Source organism: Egretta garzetta, unplaced genomic scaffold, assembly GCF_000687185.1.
Source record: "Egretta garzetta isolate BGI_Z169 unplaced genomic scaffold, ASM68718v1 scaffold397, whole genome shotgun sequence".
NCBI classification, from domain to species: Eukaryota; Metazoa; Chordata; class Aves; order Pelecaniformes; family Ardeidae; genus Egretta; species Egretta garzetta.
The window spans coordinates 7,940,783-7,958,125 of record NW_009260493.1 but is presented as its reverse complement, the minus strand read 5'-3'; the positions used below and the strand labels follow the sequence as shown (position 1 = coordinate 7,958,125).

The 17,343-nt window shown below is 44.1% G+C and overlaps 1 protein-coding gene across 1 annotated transcript in view; it reads right to left on the bottom strand.

Moving 5' to 3' along the window:
* Nucleotides 1–13,483: 13,483 nt before the first annotated feature.
* SGK1 (serum/glucocorticoid regulated kinase 1) overlaps nucleotides 13,484–17,343 on the bottom strand; it is a 5,935-nt gene continuing 2,075 nt past the window's right edge. Inside the window, exons 7-14 of the mRNA XM_035899882.1 lie at nucleotides 17,251–17,343; nucleotides 16,854–16,966; nucleotides 16,528–16,651; nucleotides 16,121–16,216; nucleotides 15,847–16,002; nucleotides 15,650–15,739; nucleotides 14,646–14,895; nucleotides 13,484–14,420 (exon numbers count right to left, since the gene is read on the bottom strand). Coding sequence (XP_035755775.1) covers nucleotides 14,338–14,420; nucleotides 14,646–14,895; nucleotides 15,650–15,739; nucleotides 15,847–16,002; nucleotides 16,121–16,216; nucleotides 16,528–16,651; nucleotides 16,854–16,966; nucleotides 17,251–17,343 — 1,005 coding nt within the window. The 3' untranslated portion in view covers nucleotides 13,484–14,337. The remainder of the gene's footprint in view (nucleotides 14,421–14,645; nucleotides 14,896–15,649; nucleotides 15,740–15,846; nucleotides 16,003–16,120; nucleotides 16,217–16,527; nucleotides 16,652–16,853; nucleotides 16,967–17,250) is intronic.

Genomic DNA, 17,343 nt, shown 5'->3' with positions numbered 1-17,343 from the left:
TCGATCCTTTCTTCCCCCAGCCTGTACTGATACCAAGGGTTACCCCGACCCAGGTGCAGGACCTTTCACTTGGCCTTGTTGAACCTCATGAGGTTCACACAGGCCCACCTCTCTAGCCTGTCCAGGTCTCTCTGGATGACATCCCGTCCTTCTGGTGTGTCAACCGCACCACTCAGCTTGGTGTCATCCGCAAACTTGCTGAGGGTGCACTCGATCTCGCTGTCTAAGTCATTGATGAAAACATTAAACAGCACCGGTCCCAGCACGGACCCCTGAGGGACACCACTCGTCACCGGTCTCCATCCAGACATCGAGCCATTGACCTCTACCCTCTGGACGCGACCATCCAGCCAGTTCCTTATCCACCGAACAGTCCACCCATCAAATCCATAGCTCTCCAATTTAGAGAGAAGGATGTTGTGGGGGACCGTGTCAAAGGCTTTGCAGAAGTCCAGATAGATGACGTCTGTTGGTTCTCCCTTGTCCACTGATGCTGTCACTCCATCATAATTTCAGTTCAAGAAGTTCACATGGGACTTAACTATGTTATGATTTTGGCCAGCTAATCGTTCTGGAATAACTGTTCATACTCAGCTACTTCTCACACAGTTTTCTGTTTTGGGAACTGAGCATTTTTCTGGGAAAAGAAAAATCACTTTAATGCTGGACTGAAGTGTTCACACCATAAAGGATATCTTAGAAAAGCTAGATCATAGCAAAATAGGTACACTGAGCAGTTATCTTGAAGTGGCTAGGCCACAATTAGAAAGTGGAATATTCGCTAAGCAAATTAAAATAAGGATTTGAAATTAGATTCTGTGTTCCTTCTTTCCTGTGGCCAGAAATGAGGACCAGAGAAGATGTTTTGTGGCAAGATACATTAACCCAGACTTGGGACTAGCCCTGTGGCTACTCTGAAGTCTGTAACACTTTGCAGTGTGCTGGCAGTTACCCCTGCCTATGGGACTTCTGCGGCCAAACTCACCGCAGCCGTGTGGGGACCTGGTCTGTGACTTCAGCAATGACTAAACCCATTAGGGAAACACTTAGTCAGGCACTGCTTTTGCTGTAGTGCCGTGCCCACGGTTACCCTGCCTTTTCCACGAGGCTTGGAGGCTATGCTCAGCTAGTGGTTGTCACCTCTCAATTGTGAGTGGTATCACAGCTGGCTAATATCGAATTTATTGTGATATGCTATGCAACATATGGATAACCAGAGGCAAGGGTGGCAGTAGCAGTTGTTAAATTGGCCCTGCGGCTCTGACACATCTAATGACAGGAGTATCCCAAAGGGAGCTCAATGTCATTGCAGCAGTGTCAGGTTGAAGCCATACTTAACCCGTTATCCCGAGGTCTTAACATGGCCTCGCTTTGACACCTCATCCTATGACAGGATCAGGTCGTATAGCACAGCCACAGGCTATGTATATCAGTTCAGTTGCTGGAAGGTTACATTTTTCCATGAATAATGAAACTGCAGGCCTCAGTGTGCTTTTCCAGAGGGGAGCAGGGCCATCACACATCCTGCTGCTCCAGGAGATAAGGGCACACAATAGCCTGGAGCCATGGTGCACAGCCCCTAGCACACCATGGAGAACTGCACATTTGCTGTCGGACCAGGTCAGGGGCCAGGCAAGGGGAAACAAAACGAGCCGCTTCCCAGAAAGCTCATGAATCCCCCGACAGTAGTGGCAAATGCAGCTGCCAAACATTGTGCACTTCCATGAGCAATGGCTTACATAAAACATTTAATGGGTTCATATGCACCTTTGCAGGTATTTTCCTTTTCCATGTTCTGCCCCCAACACTTTGCAAAGCCTTACCCCAGTTATCTCCTTGTTCTTCAGTCCGCTATTGGGTCTACCCACCTTCCTAACCTCACCACATCTATGGGCATCACTTTGACTGTGCTCCACCAAAGGAAGACAGGAGACAAAGGGCCGTCCACCTGCATGAAACTGCATGAAACTCGGAGCCACCACAGCCCCCCTCAGGTGCGGGGCAGTTCAGCTGCTGCCTGTGAGAGAGCAGCTGGTATCAAGCAGTGAGCGATTCACGATAGGGCACCAAATGTGCTGGCTATATGGTCACCAGGCAATCTGAGCACTTGCCAAAATGCAACAAATGTCACTCTTTGAAATGCCCAGCTATGAGGTGAGCATGGCAGAGAGCTAGAGAAGGTGGCTGCAAAACTTCCAAATGGTTCTGGCAGCAAGCAGGGGTTTAGAGGTATCAAAGAGAGCAAAACTCCCATTTGGGATGGCTGGAGCAGGAACTGAAGCAGATTCTTTCCAGTGCTCCACTATGCACTGCGATTTTGGAACAGCTAAGCCACTGTATATGTGAACAATTTTATTCCTCGTGGCACTTGACAAGCATCAGTTGCCTTTAATCCATGGCAGCTAGTGCCTCTCAGCAGCATTATCACTGCAATAAAGTCTGTGTAGTTTAGGAAGAGCAAGATGCTCCTCCAGTTCTCCTCTCAGTCCTTGCCAACATCCCTTTTGCCCTTTCTTGTTCAGGATCAAAAACCAATGTGCATAGCCTAAGTAAGACTCTGGGATGGAATAAAATTGGCCTTTCACTGAGTCATGGATGTTCACCCCCTTGGTAATTGCTTTTGCTCTCCTCTAGCTGACTGTCTTATAAATCACAAGCAGCATGGCGAGGGTGAATAGGGATTGATCATTCACCATCCTGTTAATACAACAATTCTAGGTCATCGAGAGAGAGAGAGGAGAGATCTGGGAGAAAAGAGAGTCCGTGGCCATGGTCAAGCACCGCTGCTGTCTTCCCACAGCAGGAACTGACAGGCAAGACACGATCCGTGGCATATGACCTCACACTTTTCTCTTGCATATCAGGAAAGGTAGGAAGCACGTCGCTACCAGAAGGTGTGATGACAGGACAGGGAAATGCACTTGGTTGAAACTTGATCTGGTGAGCTTGAATACAAGCGGTAGTGAAGAACATCACACGTGTGGTTTCTGCAAAAGCTCACTGCTGAAGTGAGCACCGTATGTCCCCTGTGGGTCTGCTGAGCCTCGACTGAAAGCCCAGCTGTCACATCTTGCTTGCTGCTGCTGTCAGAGTTAACTAGGATAAGCATCGATCAAGTTAACGATGTTCCTGCAGCAGAATTGAGTGCAGATTGACAAACCCACAGAAGCACAACACGTATTGGACCAGGCAAGCTCCCTGCTAGCAGCCCTCTGCATAGGGCTGGGGACGCTCTCATCAGCTCCTTGGGGAAAGCAGCCCGCAGGTACCTTAAATGTAGTTCAAGGATGCCTGTGCGTTCACACAGGCACACTCTGGTTGCAGGGCACACACCCTCCCAGGGGCAGGTTCGAGCTACGGTTTATAAAAGAGGATTTCTTACTTCGGAGATGCAATACTATGCCTCCTCCTAAATTGGTAAGCGTGGCAAACTGGTACTTTTGTCATGTGGTTTTCAATTAATCCAAAAAGGAAGAGCTGCTTCTATCACTTACCTGCAGGGTAGAAAACCTATCCTGTTGTGCTCTTGATGCAGATGAGGTAAAAAGGCTGAAGAGAGAAGTATTATACATAGAGGGAGAAAGTATCACAGAATACCTCTGCTAATTTCAAGATGCACCTGCTATCAGTGTATGGGTCTGTGTGCCTACAAATTATCTTCTGTTATATTCAGAGCATAAATTAACTCGTCATTCAAGTCATTAAGGAGATGTCATTAATTAGCTTATTTGGGGAAAATCAGTACTGAGTATTTAAAACAAATAGAATTAAAATGTTTTCCTGATTAAGAATGTATAGCATGAAAGGTCTATAATCCTAGCTCTGGCATATATTGGCAAGCTGATACTATATTGAAAGGAGGGGAGGGGAGCAGGTTTTGCATTGGATGTAATCAGCGAGCTTCTGAAGTGACTCTTCATTTTAGTAACGGCGCTTTTCCAGTTGCCTTTTCAGAGGGCGGATTTCAATAACAAGTGAAAAAAAAAGGCACTTTATAGAGAACTAAGCTTCCTGGAAGTACCACGTTTGAACTCACAAGCTTCTTAACATCCTTTTTATATCCTGATGGTGTAATCAGTGCATTTTTGTCCTTAGCCAGCAAGTAATTTAGCATTAGCGCCTCACCTTATTTAGGGCCGTTGCAAAAGACTCCCGATTTATGGCGAACGTAAGAGGAGAGTCTAAATCTGTAAAGGCATACAGTCTAAATTTAGGAAGGATAATGGAAAGCATTGCACTTAGAGCTAAAAAGGAAAATGGATAGCATCGTGGGAACAGATTACTGCCAGGGTATTTGGTTCTTTAGCAGGACTCACCTATTTAGTAGTAATAACCATGATGGCCAAATTTTGCTTTCAGTTTTAACTATGAAAACCTACACTACTCTTTGGCCTTACTGTTGATGTAAATAAGAGCAGATTTTTCCCCTGATTTTTTTTAAAATTATTTTAAATTTTAGCCTTTTTGAAAACTGACGGTTTAAAATCTACTGAGACAAAGTTTGCAGTCTTTCAAATAGGAATAAATTCCTGTTTGGACTTAGAGCCTTCAGGACTAATGTGGAACCTAATGATTCTCCACCAAGTATCTTGTGAGTGTATGAATTCAAAATCTTGTGTTGGATGAAAGCTTTCCTCTAAATAACAAGTGGACGATCGACGCAGGAAAAGCTGGTATGACCGTGGAGATGTGTGAGTCTCTACTTTTTAGATCTGGTAGCACATTGTTAGAGATGTCTATAATTCTTAAAAATTTGGGTTAGACTGTTTTGGGCTTGCTATGCCATGATCAGATGCATACCTGAATCGAAAGACTGAAAGCAAACTGTTAAAGGTGCACTTCAGTGCCTTGTATAGGAAACTAAGGCACTGTTTATGGTTGGAAAAGAGAAGACGTGAGATTTCCTGTTCACAGAGAAAATACACGTGTCTGAATCTGACGGGGACACAGAGAGAGGGGTGTGACAAGGGGCAAACAGATAGAGAGGGTCACGGGCAACTGGGGTGATGGGTTTTCAGCTGTCATCTTTGTGAAACTGAATTGCAATTACAATTTGCTACTCAGTGATGGATAAATAGAGAGGTATAATAGATCCTATTTTTAACATGTGGTTACACAGTTAGCTGCTGGATTTTAAGCTATAAGCAATGTGTATTTTACTGCCACGTGTAATAGGCTTGGGTACCGCATGTGCCTGTATGACTAATGCAGTGTACCTAAGTGTCATCCATCAGCGATGAGCACTGTGCCAGGAGTGCAAGAGCACTGAAAATTGAATTCTTGAATTCTCATCCAGGGAAGGGTATTGATTTCTGTTTTTAAATGGTCTCTTCAAAAAGGCAATTCTGGGACCCATGCAGCATTTTTTATTTTTTTACTTGAAGAGGACTTACAGGATGACATGAGAATATGAAGGTGTATTTGCTGCAACAGATGAAAGAGCTTCACTGAAACGGAAGCACTGAATAGACACCATATAGTTGGCTACACATGGGAAAAATATCCACTGCTCAGTTCATGTGCACCCATAAAACACCAGAGGATGGATAGATGCAAATAACCTGTTTGCAATTCCTCACACCGCAGATATTTGTGATTTGGCTCATTTAGAACTGTCATATAAAGCTGCCCCCAGCAGAAAAAGGTAAGGATATACTGTCAAAAATTATTCTCACTATAAAAACCTGCTTGTCATTTTAAAACAGTTGTGGGACTAATTTTTTTTTAATTGCATAGGAGAAGCTCAGACTAATTTCAGTAGGGTCAACCTTGCTGTGCCAGAATCAAACTGAGAGGTGAGAATCAAGCTCAATCTGTTTTTTCTTACTTCACAATCAGTGATCTCTCCAAAATTATTTTAGAAAATTATATTTATCAAATTTGTCAAATTAAAATGCATTAACTGCATTCAGACACTTAAGCTGAGCATTCCTGGATTTCCAAAGTGACTGGAGACCTGACTACGTAATGGGAAGAAGAAAAACCCAGATGCATGAACATACTTAAGAGAAGATTATTTGGATTCAGTTTATGCTTATCTGGAAAATGACACTGCTTCTCTCAGAGCCTTCATGCGAACACTGTAGTTGAAACACAGGAACCTTTTAAAAACGTTGCACAGTTCATGAACATTGCAAGCGCGTGGTGTAACATTGCTGTTGTGGTCCATTGCCCTGGGCCCTGATATGTGGGGTTATACACAGGCAAAACAACAACCAAGGTCCTATTGCCAACAGCTGACAACCCACCTGCAGCCTCAAGTCACCACCTATAAGCTCCAGTTACACTCATGCAACTCAAAGGGATCCATTTTCCATAGCCCAGCTGAGGGACCATCAAGTGGCTCTGACATGTCCATGAGAGTACTAAGCCAAATGAAAGTCTCACCTTTGCTAAAATGGTGGGGTCCTGCTCCCCCTCACAGCTTCTGGTCCGCACCTCTGTGCTGGGCCCTTATACTGTTCCGACCGCAGAGCAGGACAGATGGGACCCTTCAATTTTGGTTAAGTGAACTGCTATTTTGGTGCAGTGGTCGGTGCAAACACATCAGCACTATTGGACTGACCTAGCTGCAGAGTAAAACAGTCCTTAGGTAGCTTAACCCTGGAAGTTTTACTTTTCAGCCCCTAGCAAGGACAGTAGGCACCTCAGCTGATGGGCAAGGGCTCGTTACAGCGAGGTTACTCACAAACTCGGCCACCACTGTTTCTTACCAGGCTGCTCCAATCAAGGTCGCATAGAAACCAATAGACATTGTACATCTGGCCTATCCGTCACAACAAAAGTTGCATAGTTGGAGTGGAGTAAAGGAAAACAGTAAATCCCGTGAAAAAATTCACATCTAGCAAGAGCTAGAGTACCCACAGTGGTAGAGTAGGTGCCCACTGGTGTTAACTTCTATTCATGTAAATAGTCCCACTGAAACCAAAGGCAGAACCGAGTGAACACGTTGTGCATATTGTGTGTTGGAAGGCTCTATAATCTCACTCAGAGTGACTAACCATGGTATTTTAGCATGAACAGTTGAATTATTTTTGACCCAGACAGTAATAGGCCCACATCAAATGTTTGGTTTGATTCATGACAGCTGAATGGCTCTGCTAACAATGCTCTCATGTTGTATGAAAAAATGGTTTACAGGTTTACGTGATTTAGTATAACTCTCTGTAGATTTTGGCACGGTTTCACACAAAAACTACTCTTCTGCAAATGATTTTCTGATGGAGCGTCCCAGTATCTTATCTATTTCCAACTCTTTGCTATTACCTGTCACAATATTTTGCATGATGGTAACATGCCAAGAGATGCAATGTCTTGTTAAGAATTGTTAATATATCATGCATATTTCAGGGCAGATAGCCAAAGTTATAGGTGCTTTAGAAATAATTAAAAAAAACAATTTTTTTTTCTTTTTAGTATTTCTTCTTCTCCAGCACTTTTCATTTTATAGGCTGCTTGTTTTTCTTCTCTCCCTCTTCTCAGTTGCTGAAATATTTCTTTTTTGCGACCACAAAATGAGGAGCAGTCTATCACTAGTCATCTGTAAATCATAATTTAAAAATCCATGCTTTGGAAGTACGTTAATCGTCACATCTGATAAGCTTCTGCTGGCTTGCAGTCATGTGTTAAACAAATACAGTTTTTCTTTGCAATTTTTTTTAATTGCTTGCAGGGCTTATCAGCATCTGCAAAGGTAAAATACTTCAACTCCCTAGCGAGCTGCATGATTTCCAGTTAGTTCTACATCCTTTTGATATCAATCCCATGTGCCTGTAATGTGATCTGCTAAACACACAGCGGCATTGAGCAAAATATGCACATGCTGAACGATCACTTGGGGGGGGGTGGTGAATCTGTTTTAACTGATTGCATTTACCAGTCAGTGAAAACTCCCTCTAAAGGCAATGGAAAGAAACCATCCCCTCCAGAGGGCCCACCACCCCTGTTTAAGACAAGTGAGATCAATTGCTCTCCCTGGGTGCCTGTTTTTCTCTGTAAAGTCACTGTAAAGGCAGACTAGGTGGCAGGCTCAGGTCTGACCCATACTTGTAAAGCAATATGATTTAATTAACTTGGCCATAGACTGTTAACTGAAGGTGTGACTCAAGGTTTCTCAGTGAGATGATATTCCACATTCAGGGTTGAATAAAACAGTACTTGGATAATCACTTATTAAGCCAGAATGGTTCTTACAAGGTTTAGTCCAGGTCTGAAAATTTGTCATTCGAACCACATCAGTAAACTATAACTCATAACCAACCTGATGGCTGGAATTGCTTGTATCCACACCACCAACCTGTTTCTTGAGTTAACGATGGCATCTAGCCGGGGCTATGCAGTGTGATCCCAATCCCAAAGCTGAGTGATCCTGGAGTGCAGAGAAACTTCAGACACAAATCTGGACACGTAAGTCATATCTGAGACCCTCTTTACCATTAGTCAATAAAGCATGTCCCATAGTTTGTTGCATGGTCACCATTTGAAAGAAGAAAATGGGGGGGGTTGTCCCTTCGGGAAAGCTGTATACCCATATATCATCTCTATTTCTTATTTCAGTGCACCTCAGTACAGTCAGTCATTAACTGCGTTTGTATGGCATATGTTACTTCTGTTCGAATCCACACAAAAGGCTACCTTTAGCGTATGTAACTGGATTGAACTGATACAGCACAGTTCTCGTCAGGAAACTTCTCTGTATGGTGTATACTTTGTATTCAGGGGGACATTAGCTACATGGATGTCTTCAGAGCAGTGGGTGCCTTTCCCTGCCCTAAAGAGTTGATTTCCCTGGGAAGAACAAAAATGGTAACTGCCTGACTGACAATATATTTTTGAAGCCATATAGGCCTCTGCACTAGATCTCTGCTCCGCTCTCCAGTATACTATAATGAAGATTATATCTTTACAAAAGTAAAGATAGATTTCTATAGATTTCAAAAGTAAAAATATAGATTTTCTATACCAGTATAGAATATCTCAAACCGCTAGAGGGCAGTCATATAGACTCTAAAGTGCAGAAGGAGGGATGTTTATGAGTACTGAGAGAGAAGGTTAAAGTCTAAGAAGGCTTAGACCTTATCCTATAAGCCACTTATCTGTGTGCTTCATATATCACATTCATAAAATATGGCCTGAACTGTGGGATATCTTCTCCTCATCAACGTGTGAGGGACCATTCACAGAGTATCGAGTTCCTCACATCCTCCCACACGGTGGGGAGAGATCATTCAGTGGCCAGACCCTTTCCAGCCCTTACCAAATAAACGGGCCAAGGCTGTGGCCCATTTCCTAGGCAGTTCAAGCTTCCCAAATAAGGAACTACTGAAGGAGCCCATGGACATGGTGCAATGTTGTTCTTGCCTGGTGCTGCTTATCCTTGCCTGCTGGAAGGCACGGAGGGAGGCGGCATAGACTGTAGCAGTCGACCACCTATGTACCAAAAAATAATCTGGAGGAAACTCTTGCGTTAGCTGGGTGCCTCTCAAAGGGAGGTGGTTCCTGAGAGGGACGTTACAGAGGAGACCGCACCTGAGAGAAGGAAGGGTTTGTCTGGGCTGACTAAGGCCTGCTCAGCTTCAGGAAAGAAAAAAAACCCACTACCGCTGGGAGGTGACACCTGTGTGGAAGAGGAACTGGAGCTATGAGAGCGTTCCTGTCCCTCACTTAACAGCAGCTTCCCCCGATCACTAATCCAGGCATAGAGGGACATCGTTTTCCAGGCGCACGAGCTTCAGAGCCTTCCCACTACTGAGTATTCATGGCCGCTCCAATGCCGGCCTCCCCCAGGCAGAAGCTGAGCGCTGCACGGCGGCGACCACAGGGCACAGACCAATGGCCACCGCCCGGGATGCTGAGGAAGCCACCCCGGGAGCGGGTGCCAAGCTAGGCAGCCAGGTGGGAAGCCATCCTCCGGCAGTGGGCAGCTGTCCCCTGGAGATCTCCCACAGGCAACGCAGGCTCTGCTGGTGAAACAGCTGAAGGGGGGTCTGGGCGAGCCCTCACACCCCACGCTGGGCCAGGGCTACCGCGTACAAAGAGCAGAGAGCGACCGTGCGGGGATGTTGGTTCCCTTCTCCCAGCACCTTGATACCACGGCCAATGCCCTTTGGCAGCCCAGCAGAAGGCACCTCACCGTCAGGGCCCTCCGCGCTTCACCTGCCCTGTCGCCACGCACGGAGGTCTCCACTCTTTTTTTTTTCCCTCTTTTATTCCAACAGATGGAGCAGGAGGAAACTCCTGAGTAAACAACAGACCCCTGCTCAGGTCCAAGCCCAGGGCTTGCAAACATCCAAAGTTGGAAAACTCACTTCACATGACTGCAGGTGACCAAACAGAAAGGTGCAGTGATTGCACACTGTTACTGTACTGCCCGTACCTGCACAGGAAAGCCACAAACCACTGCATTTCAGTCTCTCAAAGAAGAGAACTTCCATTTAGAGCCTTACCTGACACTAAAGCAATCTGCTGGTCAAACTGTCTCTGATTCAAAACATAACTGCAGCACGTATCTGTATTAACTTCAAAGGGTTTTTTTTTCAAATAGCAAACCTTTTTTTTTTTTTTTTTTACCCCTCATACTTTGGAAAGTAGTTTTGGAAGCATTTTTGCAGAAACTTTCCACAGACAGTTCCAGCCAGCATGGAAAATTTTATCCTGCTCTTTATATGTTGGCCTTAGCAGAAACTGTACATGTGGGGAGCGTCAGAAACCATCTTTACCATAAGCCATCTTACTAGGCTCTACCAGGGAAACTATAGCCACTTGGTGTCACATAAGCATCTGCGCAGCTGGTACTGCAGTTAAATAGGAGAGTAATGTTGTGGAATATTTCATTTCACTTCTTAGAAGAGTACAGATGGGCCAGGACTCAGCTAGCCTAACTTTAGGTACCCCAGGTAAGATGCCCAATTAGGACCACCACCCAAAGCTCTTTTCTGAGCAGTGTCCCTCATTTTTTTCAGCTACTTGTAGAAGTGTTTCACTGGAGGTGCAAGGCTATACAAGAGTCTTGGTTTTCTTCATGAATTTCTACAGCCTCTTTATGAGAAGTGTACAGAAGGCAGGCACAGCCTACTTTCTGAAAACCTTTTGGGGGAGAAACAGGCATCTCCTGCTTAACTTGCTTAAGATCCAGGCTGCCCTCCACAAGTAACCACCTGTTGCGTCCAGAGGGAGCACAAGAAAAATACTGTTACTAAGAAGCTTCACTTATCTTCGTAAGGCTCATGAAAACGGTACACAGCTTATGATACACAGAGATAAGTAATACAAACTAAACCACATAAAATGTCTGAATTTATGTATTTAAATGTTTGTGTGTGTCTCATCAATACACTCCAACTGAGGGGCGTATGAGAGCCCAGGCATGCTCACCATACCAAATACAATATAATGAGTGTTTTAAGGTTCATTGGGTCGACCTTTCCGCTAACTAGAGCTGCCCAAGCTGGTGTCAGTTACAACACTGCCACCAGCAGAAAATGTGCATGATTACTTCCATTTTACAAATGGGTGAAACTAAACCACAGGTTCAGCTCTCAGTCAAAATAACACATTACACCTATGTCAGCTGGGATTTCAGGAGTCCTAGCCCTTTGCTTCTCAGTCCAAAGACTTTTCTCTAAAGGAAATATAGGCCTTACAGACAGGGAATTCTGTAAAACAAACAAACCAACAAACAAACCCAAAACCCAGCTGACTGCCATAGATTCCCTCCCTTCAGGCATACATCAAATTCAGGGAAATTAAAAACATGGAAAAATTTGTCACCTTTTCCACACTAAGAAATTGAGGCAACGTGTTGAATATTCATTGCCAGCAGTTGCAGACTTTTGCACAAAGCAGGAGCCACGTAATGAGCCTATGCACGGTAGAACAGTTAAAATTACAATCAGACATTGTTTTTTAAAAGTAACCCATTAAAACCATACCCTACATCTTGGCAAAGAGGAAAGGCACCCAGGGTACACCTCTGAGTCACTGAAGTTCCATACTTCTTCATTATTAATGACCCCAGTGGGTTTTTTTCTTGAAAACGATAGATAGTATTTCATGGTTTGTTACCCTAGGGCTGCAGTTCTCTGCACACGTATCTGCACATCACACCTTGCTAATGCCTGGGACATGTGAGGCAAAGATAATGCGTATCACAAAACTTTGTCACTTTGCAAGTGCAGTTTCATTTTCTGTAGGAGCAGATTAGGACTATGTATTTTAACAACCCTAGCCTACAAGCCATCAACGCAAAAAATGTTTCAGGCACGTTATAGCGCTGGAAGACGCATTTGCAAGGCCTGTCAGTACACTATCCAAAGAGTTATTTAACGCACGAATTGAGGATTGTTGGAGTTTGAGGGGGAGGTGGCTGCATCTCTTTCATATACTAACATGATAGGAGAGAGGTTTCTTGGCTGCTATAAATCAGCAGTTTCAGCTCTGAGTGTGGTTTCCCAGGCACAGTTTATAGCTGAAGCCATACGGGTTTTTTGTTCCTACATCCAATGGATAATAAAAGATGGAAAGTTACTGCATGCTTTTATCTCAGAAATATAATGAACAGAAATATTACCCCATGAGAGCTCTGCTTACGCTGCCGTTATCACAGGGGCCCAAGCAACAGTTAGTTGAATCTGCTCAGGTTTTTCTCAGCAACTGCTCATTACGATCCTCTGAATTGCTAAGACCACCAACTGCAGTAACCAGTGGATAATGGGAGCTGTAAGTAAGGTGCTGACGCTCAGTCCCTCCTAGAAGGAAGCCATCCATCACTGTGCAGAAGAAATTGAATGGGATCACCTCAGAAGTGGTTAATTCTTGGCTGCAAGTTCCTCTTGCAGGCCACCCAGAAGTACTCAGTAATAAAAACCTGTATTTAACAGCTCAGTTTTAAATGAATGGCCTGTTTTACCCCATCCAGGGAAGCATATGATCAGTTGGTGCAGTCTGCATCCCCAGCACAGATTTTGGCACACTGGTAAGCTCAGGATGTGTTACACTGCCCCACGCTACAGCAGCGATGTTTGATGCTCCAGGATGGATTCCCAGGTTGGGAGTTTCCATCAGCCTTATCCCAACCTGCATCCGTCTGCAGCATAGGGCTAAAACAGCTCAAGTCTTTGTTATGCAACTGGCCTGAGGACTTAATTCTCCAAGCGTAGGTACATTTTGTCCGCACCAGAGAGTGGTGCCTTCACTTTGCTAGAGGCAGAGAAATTCATCTGGATAAAGTGTGAACATTTGTACTGCGTAAGAGCACCCACACTGATACACACCCACTCAAACACCCACATTTGGAAGACCAAGTATTTTTGCCTGGGTGTATCTGTGGTAAGATTTGCATGGGTGCAGTTTGACAGAATAACCATTACTCAGGCATCTTAGCTGACTGGCAGCTCAGATTTGTTCTTTTTTTTTTTAAAAAATGGCTAAAATTTTCAGGGAGAAAACCTTTGTTTTAAATAAAAAAAGACAGCATTTATGGAAGTATTTTTCAGGATTTTACTGCAAACCAATGGGTTTGGTCACAAAAAAATATGATACATATAACCATGTTAATTATATTACATTACAATGATGCTATACATTACAAGTAAGCCTGTAAGTTTAAATATACGTCTAGAGTTACAACTGAATGTACAGATCTTTTTTACAGTACATACAATCAGGAATTAAAAACCCCCAAAACCATAAATAATGCCCATTTTACAGATGACATACTTTAAACTAGAAAAAAAAAAAAAAAGAAACCAACAGCTTTGACTGACTGCAGCTGGGGCATTTTGGTCCATAAAAACCCCTTCTAAAAATAGAAATCTTTTTTCATAGCAGCAATGCTTTCTTCAAGCATTTGGATACAAGTAATTGTGAGCCCATTTCAATAATTTTAGTTGACTGTATAGATTTACAAAAGAAATTTCAAAATTACACTTAATTTATCTTCCAAATATGGAAGAAACAAACAATGCCCCACATTGTGGTATCCTGCAAGTGTCACATTGATGCTTTAAACTAAGTCCATCTGTAGTACGCAGACCACACGCATACCATTTGTTCACATAGTAAACCCACATAAATGAACTGAGAAACACACTCTGCAACAGGGAAAGCTTTGGAGCTCACAAGATCTCATCAGAAAAAGGCACATTTCATAAAATCCTTATCACGTTCAGATAGATCTTCAGGCAAGGCTTTTCGGAGCACGATTTCAAAACATCTTGTTCTTACTCCTACGATCTGCCGTAGCAGTCTATGGCAGCAGTCACGCTTGTTTTTCTTTCCAAGGAGACAGCACCACTTTGGGGGAAGAACGAATGGAAATGAAAAGCCTGTAAAGCTCATTTAGAGAGTGATGTGCTCTTCAAAAAAGCTTCCAGCAAACAGTGTCGTTGAAATTAAGGCTGCAAAGCTGCCACGGTGGAAATGTGCAAATTCTCTTTCAAGATGACTGGTCAACTGGCAGTTCCACCAGAAGGCCAAACAAAAATAAAAATAATAGTTGTTATTATTATCAAAAAAGAAAGAAAGAAAAATGTTCACAAGAAAGAGTCCACGGGTGGGGCATATGAGAAGCCCAAAAAAGCCTCCGCGGCTTCTTTGACGCTGGCGGTGCGTTGAAATTAAGGCTGCAAAGCTGCCACGGTGGAAATGTGCAAATTCTCTTTCAAGATGACTGGTCAACTGGCAGTTCCACCAGAAGGCCAAACAAAAATAAAAATAATAGTTGTTATTATTATCAAAAAAGAAAGAAAGAAAAATGTTCACAAGAAAGAGTCCACGGGTGGGGCATATGAGAAGCCCAAAAAAGCCTCCGCGGCTTCTTTGACGCTGGCCGATGGAGTTGGGGACTGGCTCATCTGTAAACTCCGGATCAAAGTGTCGCAGGTCACTGGGGCCACTCTGTGGAAAGGGCAGAAAAGGAAAGATGCAACATTTAGACCCAAAAGTTTTGTGAGTGCACAGTCCAATCCAAAATGGGGACAAGCACCCTTGTGGGGAGACTCACAGTGTTATCATTTTGGGCCCACTGTTTAACAGCCTTTGCCAGTTTTAGTTTGACTTTTTTTTTTGGTGTCCTGCTGCATATTGTCTCACTAAAACCAAGATGATTCAATTTAATATGCTACCTACCCTCCAGCTAAGCTCACACAACAAAAGCCAAATGCAAACACACCACTCTGCCATGCAGCAGTTTGCAGGGGAAGACTTTGATCTCTGGGCAAGTTATTAAATTTAGTTTATAAAATTCTCAGAAAGTGAAAGGGAACAACCTCTGCAACCAGATCCCTCTCTTTAGATGTTAGCATCTGACAAGCCAAGCCAAATGTAATTCTGCCCTTGGGAAGCTGCTTGCTTTCTACACCTTACCTTCCCCTTTGGTAAAACGGGGATGCTGGGGATTATTTCAAAATAGCCATGCAAATGAAGTGTTTGTGAGAGGCCAAAAAACCCAGCTAAAATTAGACTGTCCATCAGCAAAAAGCCAGCTACCACTTATTTTTAACCTTGCCTGGAGAGCCACAAGGGAAGGAAAAGCTGTGTTCCCCAAACACAGCTATCTATCTGGCCAGTTCCCCTGGCTTCCAGGCACCCCACCAAGACAAGGGGGGAAAAGACCCTCTCCATACATTCTATAATTAGAAGTGATACATACCACATTTGGGTTAAAAGGGGGTGTAATCTTCTTATTAATGAGATCATCCCAGTTAATTGGGGAGAAGAAGATGTGATTCTTAATCTCCATCTGTTACAGAGAGAAAAATAGATTAATTCAGACCCAAGCTAATGTAAGCAGTATGGCCTAGTCATCCTCCTGTGCTGCCTACAGGCACCAGCCAGTTTGGCACTTACAAAGTCCTCCTTGGCGCCAAGCCTCTTGGTCCTGTCCTTCTGCAAGAGGCCTTCCAGGAGGTGTCTAGCCGAGTTGGTAATATTTGGCTTCAGCTGCAAGGGTTTGTTCAAGATGTTGTCATACATTTCTGCCGTGTTCCTGCTGTAGAAGGGCGGCTGTGGGAACAGGGAAGGAGACACCCGGGTTACGGAGGCTGACAGGCAGGCAGGGGGTTTCTTGTGGGGAAAGGACGAGTAAGATAGTTTGATCTGACACGAAGGATTCATTGCTTACCAGGCCATAGAGCATCTCATAGAGAACGGCCCCAAGACACCACCAGTCCACAGTCCGGTCATAGGGCTGCTTATGAAGAACTTCAGGAGCAAGATACTGCACAAGAGAAGGAAGAGCCACCGCGTTAGCCAAAGGGGACCTTTATAATTAGGAAAGCCTCCCTATTCTTAAATGAAAGCAGCTCACTGAATCCTAGCAACATCCAAGCTACAAGCTCTTTACAAACAGGGAGATGGCTCGAGAGCTGTTCTCTCCTGCTCAACGAGCTCTACGTGTCTTACACATTCTCACTGGCAGCCTGATATTACAAGACCCGTAATACCCCCTGCTTGGAAGATGTCAGTTTTCACTGACGAGGACAGCACTTGCTGCCGCTCCACGAGTGGCGGGCTGAGGGCTGGCCGTACCTCCGGTGTGCCGCAGAAGGTGGAGGTTGTGCCATTGTGCTCAATGTTTTCTTTGCAGAGTCCAAAGTCAGTCAAGACAATGTGCCCCTGTGAATCGAGCAGGATATTCTCTGGCTTCAAGTCACTGTAGGAAGAGATGAAAGAAGACAAGTGTTCATTAGAGGAGCTACAGTAAGAATATGTGAGGTGCAATCTTTTACAGAACTTCACCAGGTCACAAAAAACATTACAAGCAATTCTGAGCTCATACTGAGATCAACTGTTCAATGCTTATTCAACAAAGCATGTGGGTTTTTTACCCCGACAAACTGAACAAGGTTGCTTACCGATAAACAATGTTCAGGGAGTGCAGGTAGCCCAGCGCACTGGCAATTTCAGCAGCGTAAAATCGGGCTCTCGGCTCCAGGAAGCAACGCTCCCTCTGGAGATGGTAGAACAACTACAGGAGACAGAGAGAACAAAGTTGTGTAAGCGGCGCCAAAGCCTGTGAACAATGCACTTAATTAGACTCAACGTATATAGCGAGGGAGAACAATAGCAGGAAGTGGCCTAACGATCCTTTGGTAGTTCAAAACTTGGCAGGCTGGAAACATTCAATCTAGTAACTTCTCCCCCATGACTTTTCCCCTTGCAACTCTTTTTTATCGAAAAGGAAGGGTGAAAAAGTCTACTCTAAAACCGTGCACATGACAGGAAATAATATTTCATTTTCTTACTGCTTACCTCTCCACCATTGATGTAGTCTAGGACAAAATACAATTTGTCTGCAGTCTGGAAGGAAAAGTGAAGCCCGACCAGGAAGGGGTGTTTCACATT